Source organism: Diorhabda carinulata, chromosome 2 (assembly GCF_026250575.1).
Source record: "Diorhabda carinulata isolate Delta chromosome 2, icDioCari1.1, whole genome shotgun sequence".
Taxonomy (NCBI): domain Eukaryota; kingdom Metazoa; phylum Arthropoda; class Insecta; order Coleoptera; family Chrysomelidae; genus Diorhabda; species Diorhabda carinulata.
This window is the reverse complement of record NC_079461.1, coordinates 30,420,357-30,444,892: the sequence shown is the minus strand read 5'-3', so window position 1 is coordinate 30,444,892 and position 24,536 is coordinate 30,420,357. Positions and strand designations below refer to the sequence as shown.

At 30.2% G+C, this 24,536-nt stretch overlaps 1 protein-coding gene across 1 annotated transcript; it reads left to right on the top strand.

Moving 5' to 3' along the window:
- Nucleotides 1-18: 18 nt before the first annotated feature.
- LOC130890899 (bestrophin-4-like) lies at nucleotides 19-24,295 on the top strand. Its single transcript, XM_057795306.1, has 11 exons — nucleotides 19-317; nucleotides 6,279-6,389; nucleotides 8,886-9,057; nucleotides 13,217-13,419; nucleotides 13,501-13,669; nucleotides 14,964-15,185; nucleotides 16,957-17,284; nucleotides 17,387-17,562; nucleotides 17,650-17,780; nucleotides 19,074-19,235; nucleotides 19,913-24,295. The coding sequence occupies exons 1-11, from the start codon at nucleotides 247-249 to the stop codon at nucleotides 20,046-20,048; spliced, it is 1,881 nt and encodes a 626-aa protein (XP_057651289.1). The 5' UTR covers nucleotides 19-246; the 3' UTR covers nucleotides 20,049-24,295.
- The last annotated feature ends 241 nt before the right edge of the window (nucleotides 24,296-24,536 follow it).

The window sequence follows — 24,536 nt, the reverse complement described above, 5'->3', positions numbered from 1 at the left end:
GTCATTCTCCAGTGATCTGTTATAGTGAGGATGTCAAAAGTCAGAAATAAAAACACAACATAACCTAATTGGTGAGACTTTGGCAAAACAGCTAAAAAGTGAACCAGTCTCATCTGATCATCTAAGTATATAGTGAATAATAACATGATAATAACGTAATACTTATAATGTTTTATAAGATTTCTTTCTTATAAAATAGTGGTACTGTGATAAGTTTTATTTCCAATTTGTATTCTTTTGTTTAAAATGACTGTAACATACAATGCAGACGTTGCAACAGTGCACGGTTTGGGACCATTTTTGAAATTGTTAGGAAGGTAAGCCTTGTAAACTTAAATATGATAGTGAAAATGTTTCCTTCTCTACCTTTATATGGATATGGGAGAAAAAAAATGCAATTTTGAAAATTGTGTAAGGAGTATTCAAGTATTTTTTACTTTAATAGAAATTACTAGTACTAGGAAATGCTACAAGGTCAAAACTATCCTTAAGTTAATAATATAGAGCGATGTATAATTTCATTCAAGTAGATAAATGGAATTTCCTATTTTTTATTGATTCTGGATTAATTATTCACTTTTTATATAGTTTCATCTATAAACAAGGAATGGGCAATTAAATTCTTATTATATAACACTACTATCAAATTAGTACAAAAGATAAGAGAAATTATTAAATACTAATTTAGTGTTGGTAATCTTAGAACTTAATTTAGATAGGCAAATTTTAATATCACCTATATTGATAATATTACATATGTACATAAGATATACATACACATACCCACTTCTTAATACGTGTATAATTGACACATAATATTTGATTAAGTAAAATACAGTCATTTATGTATGGGATATAATTTTATCTTTGTAATTCATTTAAATCGGTATGTTTTAATTAATAAGGACAGATATTTTTCTATTAGTATAATTTGTATACTTGAATCAACAGTCATAGTTAGTAACTTATGCAGTTTTTTAAAGTTATTAAATTGATGTCTCATTTTGTGTAATATATTATTTGAAATTAGTACAAAAGTTACTTTCTAAAGCTGCTCAAGCACATTTTAAAATCTATTATTATTATCAATATGATACTTAAATATTTTTGCCAATAAATCAATTACAAAAAGTATTTTTGGTATTTGAGAAATTACCTGTTGTCATGACATAAAAGTTGTTAATGACGGTCCATTAGCAGCTTAGCAATACATTTTTTTATCTTAATATTTTTAAAACTATGTAGTATATCACTGATATAGCAAAACTAACAATATAAGAAGAAAGTAAATAAGAATGTTCAAGAAGAAAAATATGAAGAAAATTGAAGACATTTATAGAAAAAGTAAAGAGGATAACTTGAGAAAAGTAATAGAATGGAAACCAGATGTAGACATTTCAATCAGAAGACCCAAATCAAGATGGGAAAACCAGATAAATAGAGATTTAAAGAATATCAATATTATTAAAGTAGAAGAGACTTCAGTTATGGACAGAAAAATAATAGACAAAACTCAAGTTTTATTATTTAGATAAACGAAATGACTACAATGCAACTAATCCTTCCATAAATGGATCAATAAGACTACAATTCCCAAAAAAATTTATATTCAATAGTTTTTGATTAATTGAAATTTGATGTTTTTTTTTTATTATAAATACTGTGAGCTACAAACATGTGATGAGAACCTTTTTTAAGATTATAATTTTTGAATTTGATCCATAAACAATGAAATCATAATAGGCCAAGTGCCAGAGCAAAAAAAGTAGGTTCATAATGCAAAGTTCTAGAGGACGGATTATTTTTGGAATATGTTCAGGAGTGCTCCCTAAATGTAAAACCAAGCGGGCGTCATGAGAGGGCTCTGCGTCAGTTGCCATCCTGGAAAAAACGTTTTTTCGAATATCTCGCAAACAGCGCAACGTACAGAAAAATAGTGGAAATCATTTTTATAGGTAATAATTTGTAAAATATTTTTTATTTTAAACTTTTTTTTTGTGTAAAGCATGTGTTTTTAATTATAGCGCTTTAACCTTTTTACAATGTGGTTTTTGCTAAATATATAGTTAACAGTTCTTGATAAATTAAATATTGTAAAAAGTTTGAAGCGTTATAATAAAAAAAAAGTTCAAAATAAAAAAGATGGCGGCTCCGTTCTCTAGACTTCGCAAAAAAAGTACTGGCGCTTGGCTTATAAAAGTTGAAGAAAGAATAATTTATTGATTTATTGAAAATATAGTTATCTTTTTATTAATAGCTTCATAAATGTAGTTTTCTGTTTATAGTTCTATCATATTGCAAACATTTTATTATAGTCATAACGTCATTCTTTAGAATCTATTTCTTGGTATTTCTGTACGTGACATAATTTTTTTTCAGTATAATATATGTAATGGATAAAAGTTTTTGTAGTTAGATGATATAACATAATTTTTGGTTAGTCATCATTACACTTGTCATAGAATTTTATTCAATATATATTTTTTAATATTACGTTTCTTAGATATCCCTAGGCTGCTTGACTTCAAGACTTCAACTGTTGTAGTTTTACTTAATAAATCGAATTAAATTGTTTTTAAAATCGTTATTTCTAATAAGAAATATAAAAGTCCCTATTATTTTTTTAGTGACCAATATCAATGATCACTTTATCTTGAAATAAAATTCAATTTAAAAACCAATAAATATTTTAGTATTCATTGACCTAGAGATAATTAAAAAGTAACAAATTTACTATTTTATTATTATATAAGAATATCATCACTATTTGGCGGATGAGAATAAACAAGTCACATTCTATTAGATATGATGATACATTAGATAAAACTAGGATGTGATCTACTAGGAAGTCATTGGTGTATTAATTATAATTATGTATTTACTGGAAGAGATATATTCGTGGTAATAACTACAGTCAGTATTGGATTTTATAGCTTTGATGACGTTAAATTACATATTTACTTTGACTGTTATCTGAATCATTTTGTATTTGTGTACTTTGTTAACTGTTTCGCTAGTCGGGTGATAGAACTCAAAGATGTCACTCATATGTAATGGCTTATCTCATTCAATGAGTAATACACAAGGTTAATATTCATTATAATTTATAAGATTAGAATTTGCCGTAATACCTAATCATTATTTTGTCACATTAATAAGCGATTAGCTGATGTAAGTGGAGATCCTCAGAGATTTGAAGCATGAGAATGTACACAGTGAACTGTGAAGCTAATTTGGGATTATATTTTGTAATTAAAAATTGAATCGCAAAAAATTAACTAAATTTATTATTTTGAGAATAATTAAAGGAATAAGTAGGAGTAGGATCATTTATGTTAGAAGCAATATTGAATCTACAGCAGTATTTTCATTTTTTCCAAAATTTGTTTGTAAATTGAAATGAAATGAATGAATTAGTGTAATTTAATCCACACACTAATTTTTGAATCTATATAATAATTTTGTACTCTAAATAATCATAAATATTATTATATATTCCATGCATTCAAAATGTAAATGATGAATTAGAAGTATGAGTAAAATCTTAAAGAGAAATTCTTAAGTCATAGGTATCCATCATAAGTGCATTTTTTTCACTTTAGAGATTTTTACCTTAAGTGACTCATTCTCTCCTTCACTAGAGAATACAAGTAAACAAAACTGGAGTATTCTCATCAACTCTGGTTGTGATGCCCTTCCAACAAAAAAAAAACAATAAAAAAATTGAATAATTAACAAAGCAAACAATAGTCATTTATAAATAGTCATGTACAAATTTGAGTTAGGTTAAATTAAAATAATTATTTAATAATTATTATGCGTATAAGCATATGTAATGTCACAGTACTTGATTAAAATATACTATATTGGATCAAATTTACTAAATTAATCTATGGATATCTGAAATGAAAACAAATTACCTGCAAATTTCTCTATTAATTATATTAATGATGCTGACAGTTTTCATGAAAAATCTGAATTACTTATGAAAATGTGTTGAAAATCAAAACAAATGACCATTCCGGAACTTGTGGAAAAAAATCAAATATGATTTTGATCGCATTTTTCCTACAAACACTTTTTTACCTAAGATTCCATGACGTTTATGTCCCAAGGGTAACTTGAGTCAGAATTGCTGCTGAAGATTCCTGTCTGTGTGTTAGATTCACAATTTGAAAGCATAATGTTGTCATTTCTTATAAAATGAAGATTTGGTGAAACCGATACCAGCTTCGCTGTGCAAATGGTACAGGAATTCACTAATAAAAGAAATATATGGAACGTTCTGATATGTCCTATAACAAATTATGGTTCTTCCCTTATCAATTGCAGATTATAAAAACTGGTTCGAAACCTTTGCAGACAAGCTCTAGTAAGAGTTCTACAACTTCTTTACTCTTTTACTTTCTGGAAACTGATTACATTTTCGTAATTCTGATTTTACGCTCGCCCACATTAACTCTATAGGGTTAAATTTGCAATAGTAAGGAGGTAGTCTGAGAAGAGTATGACCCTGTTATTTGCACAGCTTGTCAATATAATAAATGTCCTCTCACTTTAGACCTTTAATAACAGTAAGCAATTCTTTGTTTGTCGGATCTTTTTTACGATCGCTGACAGGATTAGGAATATTTATTTCAGGCATAATTGCTAAAATTTGAGCTTTGTTACAACAACTATTTGGTATCTTAAGGAGTTGCCGCGAGTGTCCATAACGATTACTGACTGTGGTGGAATGTTAGATAAAAGCGGTTCATTAAACAACTTTGCAAATAATTATGCTGTCATATCTTCATGATAATCGGTTGCACAGTTTTTAATTTTTTTAGCAGATATTAATAAAGTATTAGAGCGCTTTTAGACGTCCGTTTTTTTCACCGGACAACGGACCGTGTTTTTTGCCGGATTCGCGTTGGTATATGATTCATAATGAATGTGTGTGCATGCACCGGACATCGGTCCGGCGAATAATATACGCCGGATGTACCACCCCTTCCCCTCGGCGCGACGGACACCGTTCCGGTGTAAGAAAGTGCGGTCATCCACGCCAGTGTATTGGTGCGTGTTGAAGCTGCCGGACGTATTGCCTGTTTTCTGCAAATGGAGTGCCCTCTACCTGCGTTCTTTTAAAATTGGTTGCTATTGACATGGAATTGTTAATAATAAGTTTAGTTGAAAATAGGCCTGTACTGTGGGACAAAACCCAAGAGTGCTATAAAAATAGAGCTTTGCCGCTTGGAGGGAAATTTGTCTTGCGTTAAATGAAGGTTCCCTTTCCTATAATATAGGATGCAGCTTCAGGTAACATCCATACGGTAAAAAATATATGTATACACGGATAGCCGTTTATTGATGACCCGTTGTCCGGCGAAAAAAACGGACGTCTACAAGCGCTCTTAGACACGCAACCGTCTTTGCTTCCAGAGTGTACTATTATAATGCGTTTCCTTTTAGAATATGGCCCATTCAAACAACAATTTTTACTATTGTCAACAAAACTGAAATTTACATCATCGTGACCGTCAAACCATGTTTCATGGATAAATTATGTGTCTATTCCAACTTCATACCTGTCTTTATTCTCACTACATTGTCTCCATTCGCCCATGGTCCAAAGAATGCCATATTTCTATTTATTTAAAGAAATTTATGAACTAAAGGAATCTCACCAAACGACCCCACTGCTTATCGCAGACTCTCTATCAGGAATATTTCGAAGAAATTGTGTATATACGCCTTCCGACAGCTCCAGCCAACAGAAGTTCATTTATGTTTACGATTCGATGTTTTCATTGGTAAACAGGGCATTTGATGAGTCCTCGTGGAATGACGGTTTGTTAGATGTTTATCGAATTTTATACGAGGAGTAAACATTATTTTTCATTTCTTAATTTGGTATGAGTGCCGTGCGTATTTATGAAATATTGATTGTTCCTCGCATAAGTGTCTTCTGCAATTGATATTGGAAGAACTATACTAACATAGTGGAAAATTTTCCTTCCCATATTACTAATTATTTTTAGGTTAATACGATTTGACACCTTCTTATGATTACAACGCCGACCTGGCGGCCACAAAGTGAGGTAATTTATCGCCTGGGAAATGAACCCACCCCGCTAATATCGTTTTCAGACGTGTATGTAGGATCGTGTGTTCAATTTAGGTCAATTATACGCTAGCTTCACACATTCATGCTTATTTTTTTGGTTTTACACATGTCAAAAACAGATTTTCTTGTATTGAATAGTAATTATATTAATTTGCTAATATCTTTACAGGTGGCGTGGGAGTCTCTACAAATTAGTATGGTTGGATTTAGTATTATTTTTAGTTATATATTATGGTTTGAATATAATTTACAGATTTTTATTGGACGACCAAGGAAAATTGTGAGTTTTCATTATTTCTTTTTCTATATTGAATATTGTGATACATATGGATATTAATTGAACAAAAATCAATTTTCTCCTCACTTTATAATAAGATTGCCAACTCTCGAAAGGACCAACCAGGGAGAATTGTATGTTTAAGGGATTGAAATAAAATCATATAATTAATTTTTAAATTTAGATTTATTTTGCTTTTGAGCAGCGTCTAATATTTGTCTGTTTTTCATCTCAAAACATGCAGTTTTTACATGCAAAATCGGCATTATACTTTTTTATGATGATGTTTAATACCATGAAAAGTTAAATTAACTTCAGCAGCGGTAATACTTCATAGTTTTTGTAAAGAAAAAAAGAATTTGTTTGACGTTTGATGCTATGAAATTTTTCCTGCAGTTTCACCGACCCAAAACGGTCATACTTGACCGAAAATAAAAGTTGACATATGTTACATTTTGCTTAAACAGTCTCCCGGGCAACCCGGCAGGGTTGGGAGCCCTATTTCATAGTCATATAGATTTTCTCGAATATTCACAGTCAGAACAGTTCTAGTATATTCGATGACTGCATGATTAAATAGACAAAAGACAAATGACAGAGAAATGGATTATAACCTTACCAACAGATCTACATATTTAACCTCATTAACTGTTCACCAGAATGGCGCTGGTGTAGACAAAGGGTATCAATTGTAGAGGAAATGAAGTATGTCGATTTAAAAAATTTAAATATCATAGTTCATTGTACAACTTTCGTTGTACAAAAGTATGGAAAGTTGTCCAGGGTGTAAATATTTGACATTTCCTTTAAAATTTACCCTAATGCTATTGTGGCGCCACCAGATTGTTCACATTTCCATTTGTTTCGGTTATAGTGGAGTTGACACAATCATCGAATTTTTTAAATTGATTTTTTTACTATGTTATAGGCATATTTTAACTGTTTTCGCAGTTATCTTACTTTTTATCTCTCGTAGCTATTGAGCCATGAGACGCAATTTAGATTACTACATTTTTCTGAAAGTTCTGACAACGTAATAAATATTGCCAAATTGATTTGTAATATAAAAAAAATGTTAACTACTTACCGTTTGACAACTATGAATACTTTTAAATGTTTTATTTGTCCCATAAAAGGATTATAAGCAATAAAATCAACCAGTTTTAGTAATCATACCTTTCTAGATTAAAGGAATAAATAAATTCTCATTATATAAGATGAAAATATTAAATCAATAAACATAAATACTAAAAATTAGCTCCTATCAAACGTACGTGGGTTGTCTTAATTAGTCATATACCTATATACGAGGGTGGTTCAAATATAAACCGGAATTTTGCTATAAAAAATTTTATGATCAAGTTACAGAGCTGAAATTTTTTACAGTTTTTCGATATAATTTCTGTCACAATCTACACACTCCCGCTTTTTTCGTAAAAATATTTCGGCTTGTCACGTAAATATTCGCATACGAGGGATTCTACTTCCGCATTGTCTTTGAATCGCAGTTCATTAAGTGCCTCTTTCAATGGACCAAATCAATAATAATCACACGACGATAAATCGGGACTATAAGGAGCGTATTCTGGTGTTTCCCAACTCAATTCCTTCAACGTTTCTATCGTAAGCCGAGCTTTATGCGTTCTGGCGTTGTCTTGCAGCAATATCGCACTACGGATTGGAATATCGAGTCGTTTTGGTCAAAAAACAGATTTTATCGTGTTTTTTGGGAGGTTAGTATAATACTCTACTGATAGGAACAGAAGATAATAATGAACTAAATAAAGAAACTAATGAAATGAGTAAAAAAGAGATCTACGATGAAAACAAAGAAAAGATAACTAAGGAAGAAGTTATAGAAGCGATCAAATGGCTAAAAAATGGAAAAGCTGCAGGACGCGACAAAATAACACTTGAAATGTTGAAAGCTATGGGTATACAGGGTGTTTCAAATTAAGTGCGCACTATTGCTAACTTTTTTAATAACGAAGTCTGTTAAATTAGCAAAGTAAGAGTACTTTTCACGCTGATTAACATGATGAAAACAGAAAATAAAGAAACTAATAAAATGGGGATTCGAGCTATTTTGTTAAAATAAAACTGCGAATGTCGCACCACGTGTATTTATTAAACATGTTAACCAAAGCTGCCGTATTAGAATCCTCTTTTCTAAAGTACAAAACACTGGCCTCAACCCCCCCATGCCTGTTGAGCCAATTAACTAACTTTTAATTGACTCTTACAAAGGTGGCGGCATAGCTGTGAAATAAATATATAATTGATTACGTATATAATACAGTTCTTTCATTATATAGGTTGCTATAATTTTCCAATAGTCGAATAGAAAATAAAACACATTCTCATATTGAAAATGGATAATTTAAAAATACTGTATTCATTTCATTGCGTGTATTCCTCGAATTTAATTAGCAAAAGTGACACGAACAACGACATGTCAGACCACTCGGAAAATTGTCAATAAATTTGATTTATTTTTAGGATTTTCGAGAACATTGTTCGATATTGTGATGATTATGCAAATCTGATACCATTATCGTTTGTATTAGGTTTTTATGTTACTGTAGTAATGAATAGATGGTGGAGTCAATACAGAGCTATTCCTCATCCGGATCCAGTAGCTGTTTTCGTTAGCGCTACAGTACATGGTCATGTAAGTATCGAGATAACAAAAACATTTTTTTCAATTCTGTCAATCATTTTTTCTAACAGTGAGTGAATTCGAACAGAAAAAATACAAGATAATAAAGGCAAACGGTGTTTTTGAATTTCAGTCATCAAAATTCACACGAGTTCTTTTTCCAATGTTCCTACCCTAATTATTAGAAGATTTCTCGATATATGGGACTTGAAAGTGTATGTAAATATTTTTAAAATGTGAACAAATATGTGCTTCTAACATAATAAATTAATATATACGAGGATGGTCCAACAAAGAAAACTCTTTTGCCAGCGATGTTTAATAAGATCGATACGTTTTTTTATAATAAGAATCGTCAAGCTCCCCAGAATAACCATTAACTGCCGACATCACTTCCTCATTGTTGGAGAATCTTTGACTACCGAACCATTTTTTCAAATTTGAGAACAGAAAATAATCCGAGGGGACTAAATCTCGCGAATAGGGTGCTATTCAAACTACCAATTCATAATTTTGGCAATTGCCATAACGGATGTGTGAGCTGGTGCATTGTGCTGATAAAACAAACTTTTCTTCTTAGCCAAATGCGGCCGTTTTTGCTTGATTTCTTTGCTCAAACTTAGCGATAAGTTCGAATTATACTTACCGTTGATAGTCTTTCCTTTTTCAAGATAGTCGATAAAAATTATCCCACGCGTATCCCTAATAACCGACGCTTGCAGGTGGAAGGGTCTTTAGTTTCTTTGGAGCGGGTTCTCCCTTTCAGTCCATTGTTTTCATTGTTCTTTTCTTTCGTGTGTGAAGTGATTGACTCACATTTCATCCATGATTATGAAACAGCGCAAAAATTCGGCTTTATTTCAGTGAAACATTCGATGGAAACATCTTCAAGACCCTGTTTTTGTTCCATTGTGAATAAACGCGGCACCCTTCTTGCGTACAGCTTTCTCATGTCCAAATTTTCAGTTAATATACGATGTACCGCAATTTTTGAAATGCCTACTATGTCTACTAGCTCGCGCACTTTCAATCAACGATCATCCAGTTTGTGGATTTTCTTCAACATTTCTGGAGTCGTCACTTTCATTTGGTCGACCACTGCGATGCTGTATTTCAGATGCATATAAAACATTCTCAATAAAAAATTATTTACTTTTGTTCTGACATTTAAACATAACACCACCAAGTTGATGAAATGAACGATAGAGGGTCACATTATATTTTTCATTAAAATTCCCAAACTTACACATTTTAAATTTTATTTTTCTGCAGGCTCTAGCTTGTTTAAGCGAAAGAATTCCGATCGAGGAAGTTATTTATTTTCTCCCTAAAATTTTTTACTCCCGAAAAAATCCCTCTGTTTAAATTCCCAAGTTGGCATCACTGATGGCGTCTTCAAACATGAAACATATGTTTTATCTAATGCAGTGGTATTTTTGAAGCAACTACCGCCATCTCTAGGTCAGTTCAGGTACTTCTTGGACCATCCTCGTTGTGCAAACTACATCTTAAGTGTGTAAATTAATGATAAATAGTTTGAATTTTTAAGATATTCATTTTTTTATCGTTTAGAAATGTTTATTGTGAATTAATTCCATTCACCAATGCTTTTAAGTACTGCTAACAAGAAATGGCATTCTTAGTATACTGCGAAATATTTGATAGCTGCGTAGTCATACCTAAACTTCGAGTAACTAAGTTTTGGAACCGTTGGTGATGTTCACACTAAACACACTGTTTACATCAACACTCACAATTACACTGTCTGACGCGGGTTTCGATAAGTTATCGTCTTCAGAGACTGTTTACTAAACAGTTTACCTTCAGTTACTGAAGACGATAACTTGGTGGTACTGTAAATAGTGTGTTCAGTACTAACTTCGTTTGTCGTGTTATTATATTGATATATAATCGGTCAGAAAGAAATATACTAATTAACTGGATAATTTTTCTAACTTCTATACAATATTATACAATAACCCCACCTTATACTTTGCGCGATACACAACAAATAAAAACAATACGATCGGTTTCATCATTACTTTCAATACATTACTCCTTGTCGACTCTTTCAAATATTCTTTGTATAGCTTCGAGGAATGCTCGAGATCGTTGTTATACAGTCTTCAAAATCTCTTCAATTTTTACCAGGTCTCCAGTCGCCTCCATCTACAGCTACAGCCGTGTTTTACAGTTGAGATTACACATGGATCTAACATCCGTTTTTCCTTTGACCTGCCACAAAACCTCTTCTCTTAGATCCAAAAACCTCGAATTATGACTCATCATTCTATTAAAATCACTTCAATTCTTCATGTATCTATTTCTTTGTTATTTAGTCCACTGCAACCTCTTAATTTTATTTTGATGTCTTGAAAGAGGTTTTTTCACTACCACCCTTTCAAAAAGACCAGCTTCTCCCAATCTCCTTTACATTATAGTTCTCAAAGGTAGATCCCTAGATTCAATCACCTGAGTTCCTATCTCCAGGTCCGTGGGTCGTCGATCGCGTTTACTAATCAACACAAGACGTTTATCTTCAATGGTTGTGGTTTTTCGAGACCGCTCTGAGCGTTTTCTATTCAAAAAGTTCCTGATGGATGCCAATTTTTTCACGTATAAGTCAACGGTAAGTCGAGATCTTTCTATGAGGACTTGCGATTAATCCACAATTTTCAACCGATAGTTCTTACGTTTTACCCACTTTGAAATTTACAATTCTAAATTTGCGAGAATGAAAACTTAACAAAAAGATGTCTTGGTCCAAATTGGGACTAAACTACAATCATAAAAATAATTCACATTTGTAGAATAATAAACAAATAACGGACACTTTTATTTTTGGTTTCTAAGACACCGTTTCGATCATAACTTGATAATATGGAAGAGAAACTTCTCAAAGTGTTTTATTTTAAAATTTAATCAATTTATTATGGGGTAGGCAAAAACTTTTCCCGATTTCCATGTTTTTTTTTTTCATCATTATTATCCTACTAATAACTCTGTATTGATACATTTAAATAAATAATGTGTTATATATTTTTTACAGACTAAATTTATTTGACCCGCATATTATATTCAGTTAAATTTTGTGTTATATCCACCAATCTAGCAACTTTTCAAAATCTTTTTCCTACTTTTACAAATTTATCGTGAATCAAAAAGTTAGAAAGGGACTTAAATACTTTAGTGAATTCATACAAGATTAACACCAATTGAAACGACAACTATTTTTATTTATACAATATTAAAACCACATTTGATAAGAAGCATCTATTACAATATTATCATGGATTTAGATTAAAAGTACCAATGCCACTAATTTATCTTAAAATGATATAATTCTAATTAAAAACAAGTGTATGGTAATGTCAAAGTTTGAACTTGAAAAACCGAGTGACTTACTTTATGTCTACGATTTATTACGATTCCCAGTTTATAATAGACCAAAATCAATATAAGTATTCTACTATTCACATTTCTCAAATATTGAATTGAAAATGGAAAATTAATTATTGGAATTATTCATATTGTTACGAAAAATCTGGCGAAATGGGTCCTTAGACCGGCCCTGTCCAGCTACAATGGAATTTGGCGAATTCGCACGGCGCCTTTTATATTTTTTATAAATGGCGAAAGCGCCTTTGATGTTTCCTTTTATAAATTTCTATTATAGTGGGCGATTTATTTATATTATTTCTTTTAAATTATTTCTAGGAAAGTATATTTGTTTCTTTTTGTTCTAGAACCTTGTAGAATTTTATTAAGGTATACAAATGATTTGTGTAAACGCAGTTAGTTTAGTTTTAAATAAATAGTCGTAGTGGAAAAATTGAGTTAGTAAAAGTAATCCAGAAATTATTTAAGTGAATTATTATAAGTTAGTTAAGTGTAGTGTATAGTAGTTGAATAAATTAAAAACGTAAGAGACAGTTTTTATTAATTCATCCCAAGAATAGAAAGAGTGTAAATAAACACGTTACTATATATATCTGCGGTGATTAATGGGTATTATTAAAGTCGAGCAAGCAGATGTATTATGAGTACATTATACAATCGTGGATAACCTACAAGGTTTTTTGTAATACAATAACAAATCTAGCTTTAAATGATGACTTAATGCCAATATTATTGTATCATTTATCCACTTAAAATATGTTTTGTTTTTTAGGATGAACGTGGTAGAGTTATGAGAAGAACAATAATGAGATATATGTGTTTATGTGTTACAATGGTTTTTACTATGATCTCTCCTCGAGTGAAAAAACGTTTCCCTACTTTGGATCATTTTGTAGATGCTGGTCTTCTACAACCTAGCGAAAAAGATATTATGTCTGATCTTGATAAAAAATTTCCAAAGTATTCGAAACATTGGTAGGATTATCTCGTATTATTATTATTATTTTAAAGAATATCATTATGTCAATCGGTATTAGTTACATTTATGTTTTGTAGGTTACCATTAGTTTGGGCCTCTAGTATAGTAACTAGAGCTCGCAAGGAAGGGCGAATTAGGGATGATTTTGCCGTTAAAACAATAATAGATGAAATGAATAAATTCAGAGGACAATGCGGGTTACTTTTAACTTATGATCATATAAATATTCCTTTGGTTTATACCCAGGTAAATTTCTTCAATTTCTTATACCTTTTGATACATTTATGTTTCTAAATCTGTCTCAATTTTAGGTCTCTTTTGATAGGAAATTAGTTTCAAAAAAATTTAACGTTTCGACCTGCTTCGGTCTTTATCAAAATATATTTCAATAAAATATTGATTGATTCATCAAAACGTCAAATTTTTTTCCTCTTTTCTAAAAAACAAAATAAATTTTCAATCAGAACAGACTATTTAGAAACATACCCAGATGTATTAACCTGTTTTTTAATTTATTTTCTATAAAATAAAGTTTTTTTGTGGCTAAATACAATATTTACAAGTAACTAACATTACAGGACTCAAAAAGAAAATTATATTTTGCTGGGTGATTCAACATCAGATCTTTTATGCATCGGTTCCTCGGTCTGGTTTATATGATACAACTCCAGGAATTTTCTTTTATTATAATTTATTTCAATGCCTTGAATTTTTATCTGATCGAAATCGCTTTTGTGTTGAGTACATCGTGATTTTTAATTTTGAGATGTCATACTTACATTTGAAGGGTACAGGGAAAAAAGCAGACACATCACTTTATTCTTAAACAGAGTAAATACAAATTTAATGTTGAAAAGGAAATATTTTTATTCTAAAAACTACAAATAATTCAAATGTTCTCAGAAAACTAAAGTTACATTATAGCAACATCTTATGATTATAGTACTAAAGCTTTAAAACATCTTTTAACGAATATGTTGCCAAAAAAAACATACGAAGTTCATGTTTTACAGGGAAAAAATCAGCTACGTCATCTAAAACACACAAGAACCATCCATCTCACAATTATATTTATAACAGAAAATATAGGAGCATAGTTTTTTTAACATTTATTTGTTTATGTTTAAAATTTATACATGTAAGTACTTCAAACTTAGGAAATTAATAAAGGCAATAAATAAATTAGAAGAAGAATCAAGCAATTACACACTGGAAATAAATGCAGAAATAACAAAATATATGAAAATAGCGGGAACACCAGAAGAGAAAAAAACCAACTGAAAATTAATAAATACAGTTTTGAAACAGGAATATAGGAATAACCAAATAGTTTGAGTTTGGAATTGGTTGTTATTGTGAATATATTATCAAAAACAAAAATTGTGGACACAAGACCAATTGAACTTAATCTGATCTTACTAGTTCCTGTCGATTTCTTGCCAACGTATTTTGAGTTGATTTTCAACTCGTAATCAGAATTTAATATTTTGTTTTAACCATTCATTCGTGATTAATCACCAGTTTGATCATCTGTTTTTAGGTAGTTACATTGGCAGTTTACAGTTATTTTATCACAAACGTTATGGCTCATCAATGGACAACACACAATAAGTACAATTTCGATTTGTTTTTTCCAATTTTTACAACTTTACAATTCTTCTTCTACATTGGATGGTTAAAAGTGGCTGAATCGATGATAAATCCTTTTGGCGATGACGATGACGATTTTGAGGTTAATTGGATGGTTGATAGAAACTTACAGGTAATAATCAACCGTTCATATTGCCATATGATTTTCTTAAAGAGTAGTCCATGAGGTTCATGTAGGCCTATTTATTTAAACAGTTTCAAATATTAAAAATCATGTCAATTCAATACCCAATGTATAGATACATTGTTTTGTATTGAACACCACCGGTAGGGGATATGCAGATTTGCTCCTGAAGGCTATTTATCTTTTGCCGCCTCTAGTAATCTCTGAAATTCGATACCTTAATTCACAATTCACAAAATTATATAAATTACATTTATTATCAATAATATTTCAATTTGGTGAATTTAGATCAAAGGTATTGTCTAACAGAGTAAGATCCTTGATTATTTTCACTGCAAGCAAATAAAATTTCATTCATATACTTTTAAAGTAGGGTGAGGTATGTAGGAAGAAAGCCCAACACAACGAGTAACGTTAATACAATTTGTTTACACTCATAGTTTAACAAAAATAAAATAACTCTCTTTTCTCAATTATCTGTTAGTTAAGCTCAATTATAAAAAACATTAGAATACATTTTACAAGCTTTTGAACTCACAAAATCATTAATTATATTGACAAGAAATCTTGTTCATCAGGTGTGACTTAATGCATAAAAAAGCTAAAGCGTTCAGCTTTTCTTAACTTAGGGTCGGTCATTAGTAGTTCTCCACTCTTTTCAAGCAAAGAAAGCTTCTCTTACCGGAACAGTTTGGTGTACCGTTGGTGTACACAAAGTATGGATAAATATTTTCTAAATTCACATCTTGTAGGAACAAAGACAGACTTTATAATGATCCAGAACTTGGTTTGATCAAAATTCTTTTAGATAAAAGTGTACTCGTTCCTGTTTCTATATCATTAGGGCACACTTTTCCCAGAAAACTAGCTTTTTCCTTAATAACCAATGGTAACAACCCACTCAATTTTGTAAGAAATGAAAATCTTGTCGTTTTGCTAACTCTATCCATGATAACGGAAACGTATTAAGTTTGAGTAATCAATCTCGGCCATTCTAATATCTCCATCAGGTTTTTCTCAAATCTTCTTTTTGGGTGTAGTTTTTCCATTTCTATAGTAATTTTTTTGATACACTTAATTAAATCTCCTTTTCTATGAAATACTTAATTGATATTGAATGATGATTGGATTGTGTAAGAAGATTTAATAGCATTTAGGAACATGGAGTAATTATCAGTAAAAATTATAACTAAACAAATTGGATGACTGTTGCAATATTCTAAAAATTCATGATTTTTAATGGTATATTTTACAAAATGTTTAGCAATTCAAGTATTTAGTATACTGTATATACTTCCATATTCCAATTTTTATTAAATTACTTTTATTTCTACAAATGTTACAAAACTCTTTCTTTGTATTAACAATATATTTTTTTTTAATTTTGTAAATCGAAATAAAAATTTTTGAACAAAATTTACCGCCCCTTGAAATCTACAGCCTACTGGTGAAAGCACCATTGAACACTACTATTTATTTACTCACATTGTGGAAAAAAAGAACCCTCCACCTCCCTAATGCTTACATTCCAGTGGCTGTACCTAACATTGGAAAGCCGATAATATAATTATTTGATTTAAAACATTAACCGTGATCATAAATCAAGTAAACTTTTAGAATTCTAATGAACGTGAAATCATTAAAATGTGTAATTTCTTAAAACAGTATTTTTCTCACTTACTCAAATGTAGTTCCACCGTTTCACCCAAATTGTTCAATTATAATACTGTATTAAAAATAGATCTATTTAAATTTGTAGGTGGCTTATTTAATTGTCGATGAAATCCACCATGATCATCCCGAATTGGTTAAAGATCAATATTGGGACGAAGTTTTTCCACAAGAGTTACCATACACAGAAGCTGCCAGAGCTATAAGAGATACACATCCACTTCCTTCAACGGCTAATATAGCAACAAGACCTCAAGATTTCGAAACAAATCAGTACGGTTCAAATAAAATGTATGATATGCAGTCTTATGTGACAGGTTTAGATGGAGGTCCAATTACATTTTCAGCTAAACCTCGACCTAATTCATTTAGATCGAAGGGATCACAAAACTCTTTAATAGGAAAATCTGTACCTGGTAAGAATCTATAATTATCACTATTCAGATAAATAATTCACTAATTTAATAAAAGAAGAAAATTATTTGGATTTTGTTCTATCGAATTTTTCCTTTTTTCAGATTCTATATCAAGACATAATTCAGTTACGAATATGCTGAAGAGATTTTTTAGTAGAGATGAAAGCAAAAATGATGCGAAAGTTGAAGGAAACGAAATGAACAATTTGATGTCTCAATCATCTTATCCCAAACACGCCGGAAGCGTTAAAAAGATTGCGGACGATGTGATTGAAGAGGTGAGAATTAATTTGATCTCGAAATATTCAATCGGAAATAAAACCAATATCGAATACGTAGGTTCAAGACTTTATTATTTTTATTAGGTTGATGAACAGCAAACTATAAATTCACAGAGATCCTTTAAGGAACCCCGACCAACTGTAATGAGTTTGTTTGGTCCACCGTCTCCTTCTTCACCAATAGACGTACCACATTCCAATAGCTTCAACAATTTGTAAGTAAAAAATAATCTTCCCTACTCATATTATAACACAACCGTTAAATTTGGGTAGAGAAAAATATTCCAATATGTATTATTATTGTAGGATATTACAGTTTAATACTTTTTTTCTAGTTACAAAAAAGCATTTGTATTACGATTTTTGTCTCGTCTAAACAACCTTGGATAACACAGAATATTAGGTTTATACACATATTAAGAGATAAAGCGTTAAAGAAATACAAAAAAAATTAATGACACATAATAATTACTATGAGGAACTTAAGAATTACACATCGTCCTGTATTAAACGAGAGAAAAAGGCATACATTTAAATTGCGCGGTTGTAATTTTCATGAAAAATCAAAATCATGTAAACGAATACTCAACGGTTTGCAACGCTGTGTATCTCGTGACGTGTCGGCAAATAATTATAAGAAGCAACTGGTTGACTCACCAAAGGTTAATTTCTATCACTTACACTAACTATGAGCCATAACTAATTATTGGAGAAATGAAGATAATTAATAATGTACATATTGATTATTCGAGACACGCAATTCGGTGTCACTTGTCTACCATCTAAAAACTACTCTCTGCCATCCAAGCCACCAACCACTGTAGTTTGGGAATAAAAATCTGGCGCGTTTGAGACGATCTCCGCCCATAATCGGTTAGAAGACGCAAATTTGAACTTACTAAAAATGTTAAAATGATTTTAACAGCATCCATTGTGTTTCCAGTGTTTTGTATGTGTAAGAATTGAAATATTCGAAGCTATTTGTTTCTTACAAAAAATAAAAAAATGCCTTTTTGTTTCTTTAAAAATAAAAATAATGTTTCATTATTTACCCATTAGGTCTTTATTTTTATTTACCAATTAATACTCATTAGAGAAATTTTGTAGGTAAAAGGTATATCTCATGCATGTAATAAAAAAAATGATTTCTTTTCCCAATATGTATGTTGATTAGTAGAGACTAAAAATCATATAGCGAATCATTATTATATATTTTTAGTATTTTTTAAGAAGCTGCTGTTTACGTGACTTATCAACATACCACCCAAACTTTTTAGAAAATTAGAATCATAGGTACACATATGGTTTCAAAAAACCGATATAATAATCCATGATCTCATTGCTGCTATTAGAGCATTGAGATCCTACAACATCAACTTGGAAAAGTGTACAAAAGCTTTTTACTGACTCAGAATAAAATGCAATTATAAGAAAGACTTTTGAGAAACGGAAGAATCTGAATACAAAATTCTGGAACATAAACTAAAATATGATTTCTTGTATTTCAGAGATTCAAATATTTTCGATCCATTTGGTCCAATATCAAGATCTATTCCTGGTATGTCGCATGACGGTAATGATGGAGTGAGTATAGGAGGATCTGTGACAGATGATGATGACGATGAATTTTCTAGATTGAAAAAACTTAGAGAAGAAGAACGTATTAGTCGGTAAGTGTTGCCTCAAATGTAAGAGTAAGTTATTAAGTACACAAAAATCATCAAATTTGTATGCATAAAACCTTTCTGCATTGTAGCGTTTAAAAAGTAATGTAACAGCTCATAACTCTAAAAAATTCCTTTTGAACTAGATGTTAAAGTATAAAATATTGTTGCAGAGTCCTTAAATCTCTACTTTGCTCCATATCAGAACAGTCTGCTTTTTGTACTTAGTCTTCGTTATCAAAAACAGATTGTTTCTCTTAATCCTTAATCTCAAATTTTAAACTCTTTATTTTTGCTTTGGGTTATTTGGTAGTTGGCATTTTTCTTTCATATGCCATTATTACAAAACTGTAATAAACAATTTTTAATAATCATATCATACTAAAATGAACGAATATAAATTATTTTGAAGAATTTTTCATCAAAAAACAAGTGCAAGCTGTTATTACAAAATAATCTTGTAATATCTGCACATGTGGAAACCCAAAACAAGAAATTAATCAACTGTAAGCAGGGGATTCAGAAATTCAGGGAATCTACACAAGTTTTCAATTTTATCCTGAATCTTCTCAAATTCGTAATAAAAACACAAAATTAGTTTAAGAAAAACTTGAAAATTATGTTTTTGTGAAGTTCGACATCAATATTTTATTTTTGATTAATTCCTTGGGTTTATGTTTTAGTATGAAGGAGACGATTTCAAGATCTTTTGGTAAAGCCGATGATGTGGATGTTGTATTAAGCCGGCAATCATCATCACAAGCTACATCAACAACACCTACTCCCACTTGCAAAACGCCCGTTACGCCAAATATTTAACTGGTATTAAATATTGTTTTCCTCAACGAAAAAATATAAATACCTTTTTATATTAATAACATTGTATAAAATTTTCTTTTAATATTTGTTGATATATTAGTTCTAGGTTATCTTATAATAATAATTTATTCATAGTGAAATATCTCTTTTGGTTTAACGCCGTGCTTATAAAAATGTAATTCTCACAAGGTTTAAAAGCAACCAATTTTTTGGAGTTAAATAGAAATTTTCTGCTCCATACTAGACATTAGTTGTTTCACTCTGTATACAATAATATAAAAAGATTTTGATAAATTTGCTTCGAACTGTTTTACTGAGAGTACTTTAAAGTTGCTCTAACTAATTTTATAATGGTTATTATAATAAACAGACTCATTTGTGATATTTATCTGTGTTGTGGAAACCTGACAATACATTTATAATAATGTATAAAAAAAATTAGAATTAGGTGTATATTTATTATTGTTAAAAGACTATTGGAACTATTAGATATGGCTCTTGAGATTTTATAACACCAACCTGAATATAAAATTTTTTACATATGACTCAATGAAAATAGAAGAAATTAGCCTATGATCGGATACTTTTCTGCTTTAATCAACAATTTCCTTATTAAGTGAATCTCAAGCTGTTGTTCGTTGGTAAATATTTATATAATATGTATTCTTGGATATTTTAAAAGGGTATCCATATAGATTCATTTTTTTCAATTAATCGTGAGAAAAAGCACAAAAGTACATTAATCATTATTTAAAATACTATTCAACATTTGGAAAATAATGGTTTATGTACTATTTTCAGAAACACTCGAAAAGTAACAGAAAGGCAAAGGTCTTAAAATTTAATCAAAAACCAAGAAGCAAAAATAGAGAAAAATGGGTGATCAATCCGAACAAATTTCACTAATGAAGCCAACATTTTTGTCAGTTCCTGTGCATTCTTCATGATACCAACGAAAACATTGATTTGATCTTATCCATGCCTCTCCTCTTGCACTTCAGTATCGGAATCACTAGAGGAGGTAGAAAGTCGTTTGGTTTTTTGTTTTGGAACAGATTTGTCTTTGGCTTCTACATAACTTTTCATTTTTATTCGTTGATTCTCTCTTAGTAACCAATCAAAGTAAATAATTTTAAGCGACGTTTTATTAAAAAACAAATGGTTACATTTGGTACCAGAAATTGTTATACCATTTATTTTGAAGTATCGGTACATGAAATTTATAAATAATTATAGTTACTTTGGGTTGGTAACTATAGTTTATCTATGACTTCGTAGTTATTATTATAGGTAATAAAATTCAAAAAACGATTTTATTCATTAAACTTTGACAACAAAAAATAATTGCCATTACCCATTATACCCATAATTTTCAAAATAAAAGTACTTTTTCTTTATTTTTAGGACTTAATGTATAACAGAATTGTACTTATTGTAGTATATAAAAATGTGTATACAAGTCAAATTATATAATAATTATAAATAATAGCATGTCATATTCAAGACAGTACTGGGTTGTTGATATTGAAAATAAACAGAAGTAAATAATTTTATATCCATGATAATGATAATTTAGTGTGGGATGTCAATATTCACATTTTTTAATTTCAAACAATATAGTGGAAGCCATATCTCATAGATTATAGGTCTTCTCAATGACTCCAGTGATAACTACAGTAATGGTAATTAGAACTCACTATAAACCCATGAACTACTGTTTAGGTATGAGTTTTGATTAGATTTTATTTAAATTCACAGCTACAACTATTCAATCAGTTTTATTAGAAGGTATAGAAGCATGTCATATTTTGATATTATCTCCTTTAGAATTTTCTTACAAAACATGACATGTCTATAGTGAGATGGTTTCTTTTATGCACATGAAATAACACAATTTTCTAGTTTATGGCGGGTAATTTTTACCATTAGAGTCATCTGTCCTGAGTGATCGAAAATATCTATAGTACAATGTCAATTGATTAATTGTATAAACAGTTCATTTTTTGTGAAATCTGATTTCCATTCCAGTATAGCTTAGATTATAGATAAGTTAGAACAAAAATAGTTTGATACATATTCCATTCCTTATAAGAGATAATTTCAGTTTACTTTATTAACCTAGAAATACTTTTATAATTTCGTTTTTTAGGTTTATTTATTTGTATACAGTGTATTCAAGAGTTTACATTTGATTTATGATAATTGCAGTAGCATTTATCAAAATTTTTTTTCACGTAGTGTTCTTTTTAAATGCATTGTTTATAACCACTACGCTAACACTCACAATTACACAATTACAATATCGTACTGGCATTTTGATAACAAAGTTATCGTTTTCAGACACCAAATATACTGTTTACTATCCTTAAACTAAAATTACACTGTCGAACTGGCATCTTGATAACAAAGTTTTCGTTTTCAGGCACCGAACATACTGTTTACTATCCTTAAACCAACACTTACAATTACACTGTCCTATTGGCATCTTCTAAACAAATTTATCATTTTCAGACACTGAATATACTGTTTACTACCCCTAATCCAACATTCACAATTACACTGTCTGACGTCAGTTTCCATAAAAAAGTTGTCATCACATATAGTGTAAGTGTAACTGTTGGTGTAGCCCCAGATTGAATATTACTGTTTTGATTTCTCTCGAAACACCGTCATAACCTTGGAAATTTAAATTGGTGATGTTCAGCATTGTATTTTTCTCATACTTTCGTTTCTCGGTCTTATTGAGACATCTGTATTGTTTAATCTGTAGTGGTAGTAAACAATGCGTTCAGTGTAAATATTACCAATGGTTTTAGAAATTCAAACCAAGAGTTTTTTGTAATTGGTTTCATTTATTTAAAATTTTAAGTTCCATAGATATATACCATAAGAGTATTTATTTGAAAAAATTTAATTTATATCAAACTGTTTTCATAAAGATAACAGAAAAATTTTCTAACAATTATTTCTCACCATAATCTACTTTTAACAAAGTTTTCTGTTATTTTGGTATATTAAAAAAGATGTTGCATACTTGTTTTATTCGATTACTAGAATTTTCTATTCATTTTTTATTGACTTAGCCTCAAGGGAGGTCAATATTGAAATCACAACAATATTGAATAGTTTTCTATTGGTGATTTGGAGGCTTGGATCACATAATTGAACCATAATTTATATTTTTACATTGTTATTACACCGAAATTTCACAATATTTCTGATTATAATAATATTGTACTAAACCCCTTGGGTTGCAAAATATATTTATTGTTTCAGAAATAATCTCATTGTATCTTTTGTCATAGTTATATCTGGAACGGGTGAATCATTCTGCATCTTCTGGACGTGCATGTTCACCAGGAAGTGTTTGAACAATACAGGCATACCTGTAATTAATGGAAAATCTCGCACCTCTGTTAATTTCTACTAGTCTAATTGTACTATGTTTCCGATCCTTTAGTTGAAAGTCTGAAACTTCGAAATATTCCTCCTCATCTCCAACAGACTGATCACTACCCCTAAACCAACACTCACAATTATACAATTACACTGTCATACTGACATCTCGATGATTTGATTAACAAAGTTATCGTTTTCTGAAACCAAACATACTGTTTACTACCCACTAACCAACAGTATAATTACATTGTCAGACGTTCGTATCCATAATGAAGTTATCATCATAAAAGACTAAAGGTGACCGGTTTATGTCATAGAGTGTAATTGTGACTATTGGTATAGTGGTAGTACACAGTGTACTCTGTATAAAAATCACCAATGGCTTCAGAAATTTAAACTTGGTTTTATTTCTTCAATATTCTGTGTTTCATAGTTACATACCATAAGATCATACATTTGGAAGAATGTGATAAAAATGTTCTTAAAAATGGAAGTAGATAATGTAACAGAAAAATTTTGTAACTTATTTCTCACCATATTCTACTTTCAACTCGTTAAAATTTTTCTGTTAGTCTGGTATATTAAAAAAAACTTGTGCAAAGATTTTACAAACTCGCTTTAATCGATTACTAGAATTTTCTATTCTACTCGCTCATTTTTTAATGACATAACGTCATATTAAAAACGCACCAAGATTGAATAATGTACGCTTTGCGCTTGGTGATTTTGAACCAGTCTGAATTGAATAAAAATTTCCAAGCGTTGTAGTATTAGATATACAAGCAGTATTCTAAATTTACACGAATTATACAAACAATTTATTGTTTTAATAAACGTATTTTAATGTTTTAGTGAGTTTATTTTTAAATTTTTTGGAAACGTGTTAAGGAAAGGTGGATGTTTGAAAAATTGGCCATAATTCTGGGTCGCAAACAAAGTGTTATATAATACCATTGAATTCTTTACACTACCACTACAACAACACTCATAATTGTTAGAGTCTGAAAATAAACTGTAAAAAGTTCACGGCTAAATCCCATAATTACTTTCAGTCTCTGAAGATGGTAACGTGGTTATCGAAACGCGCGT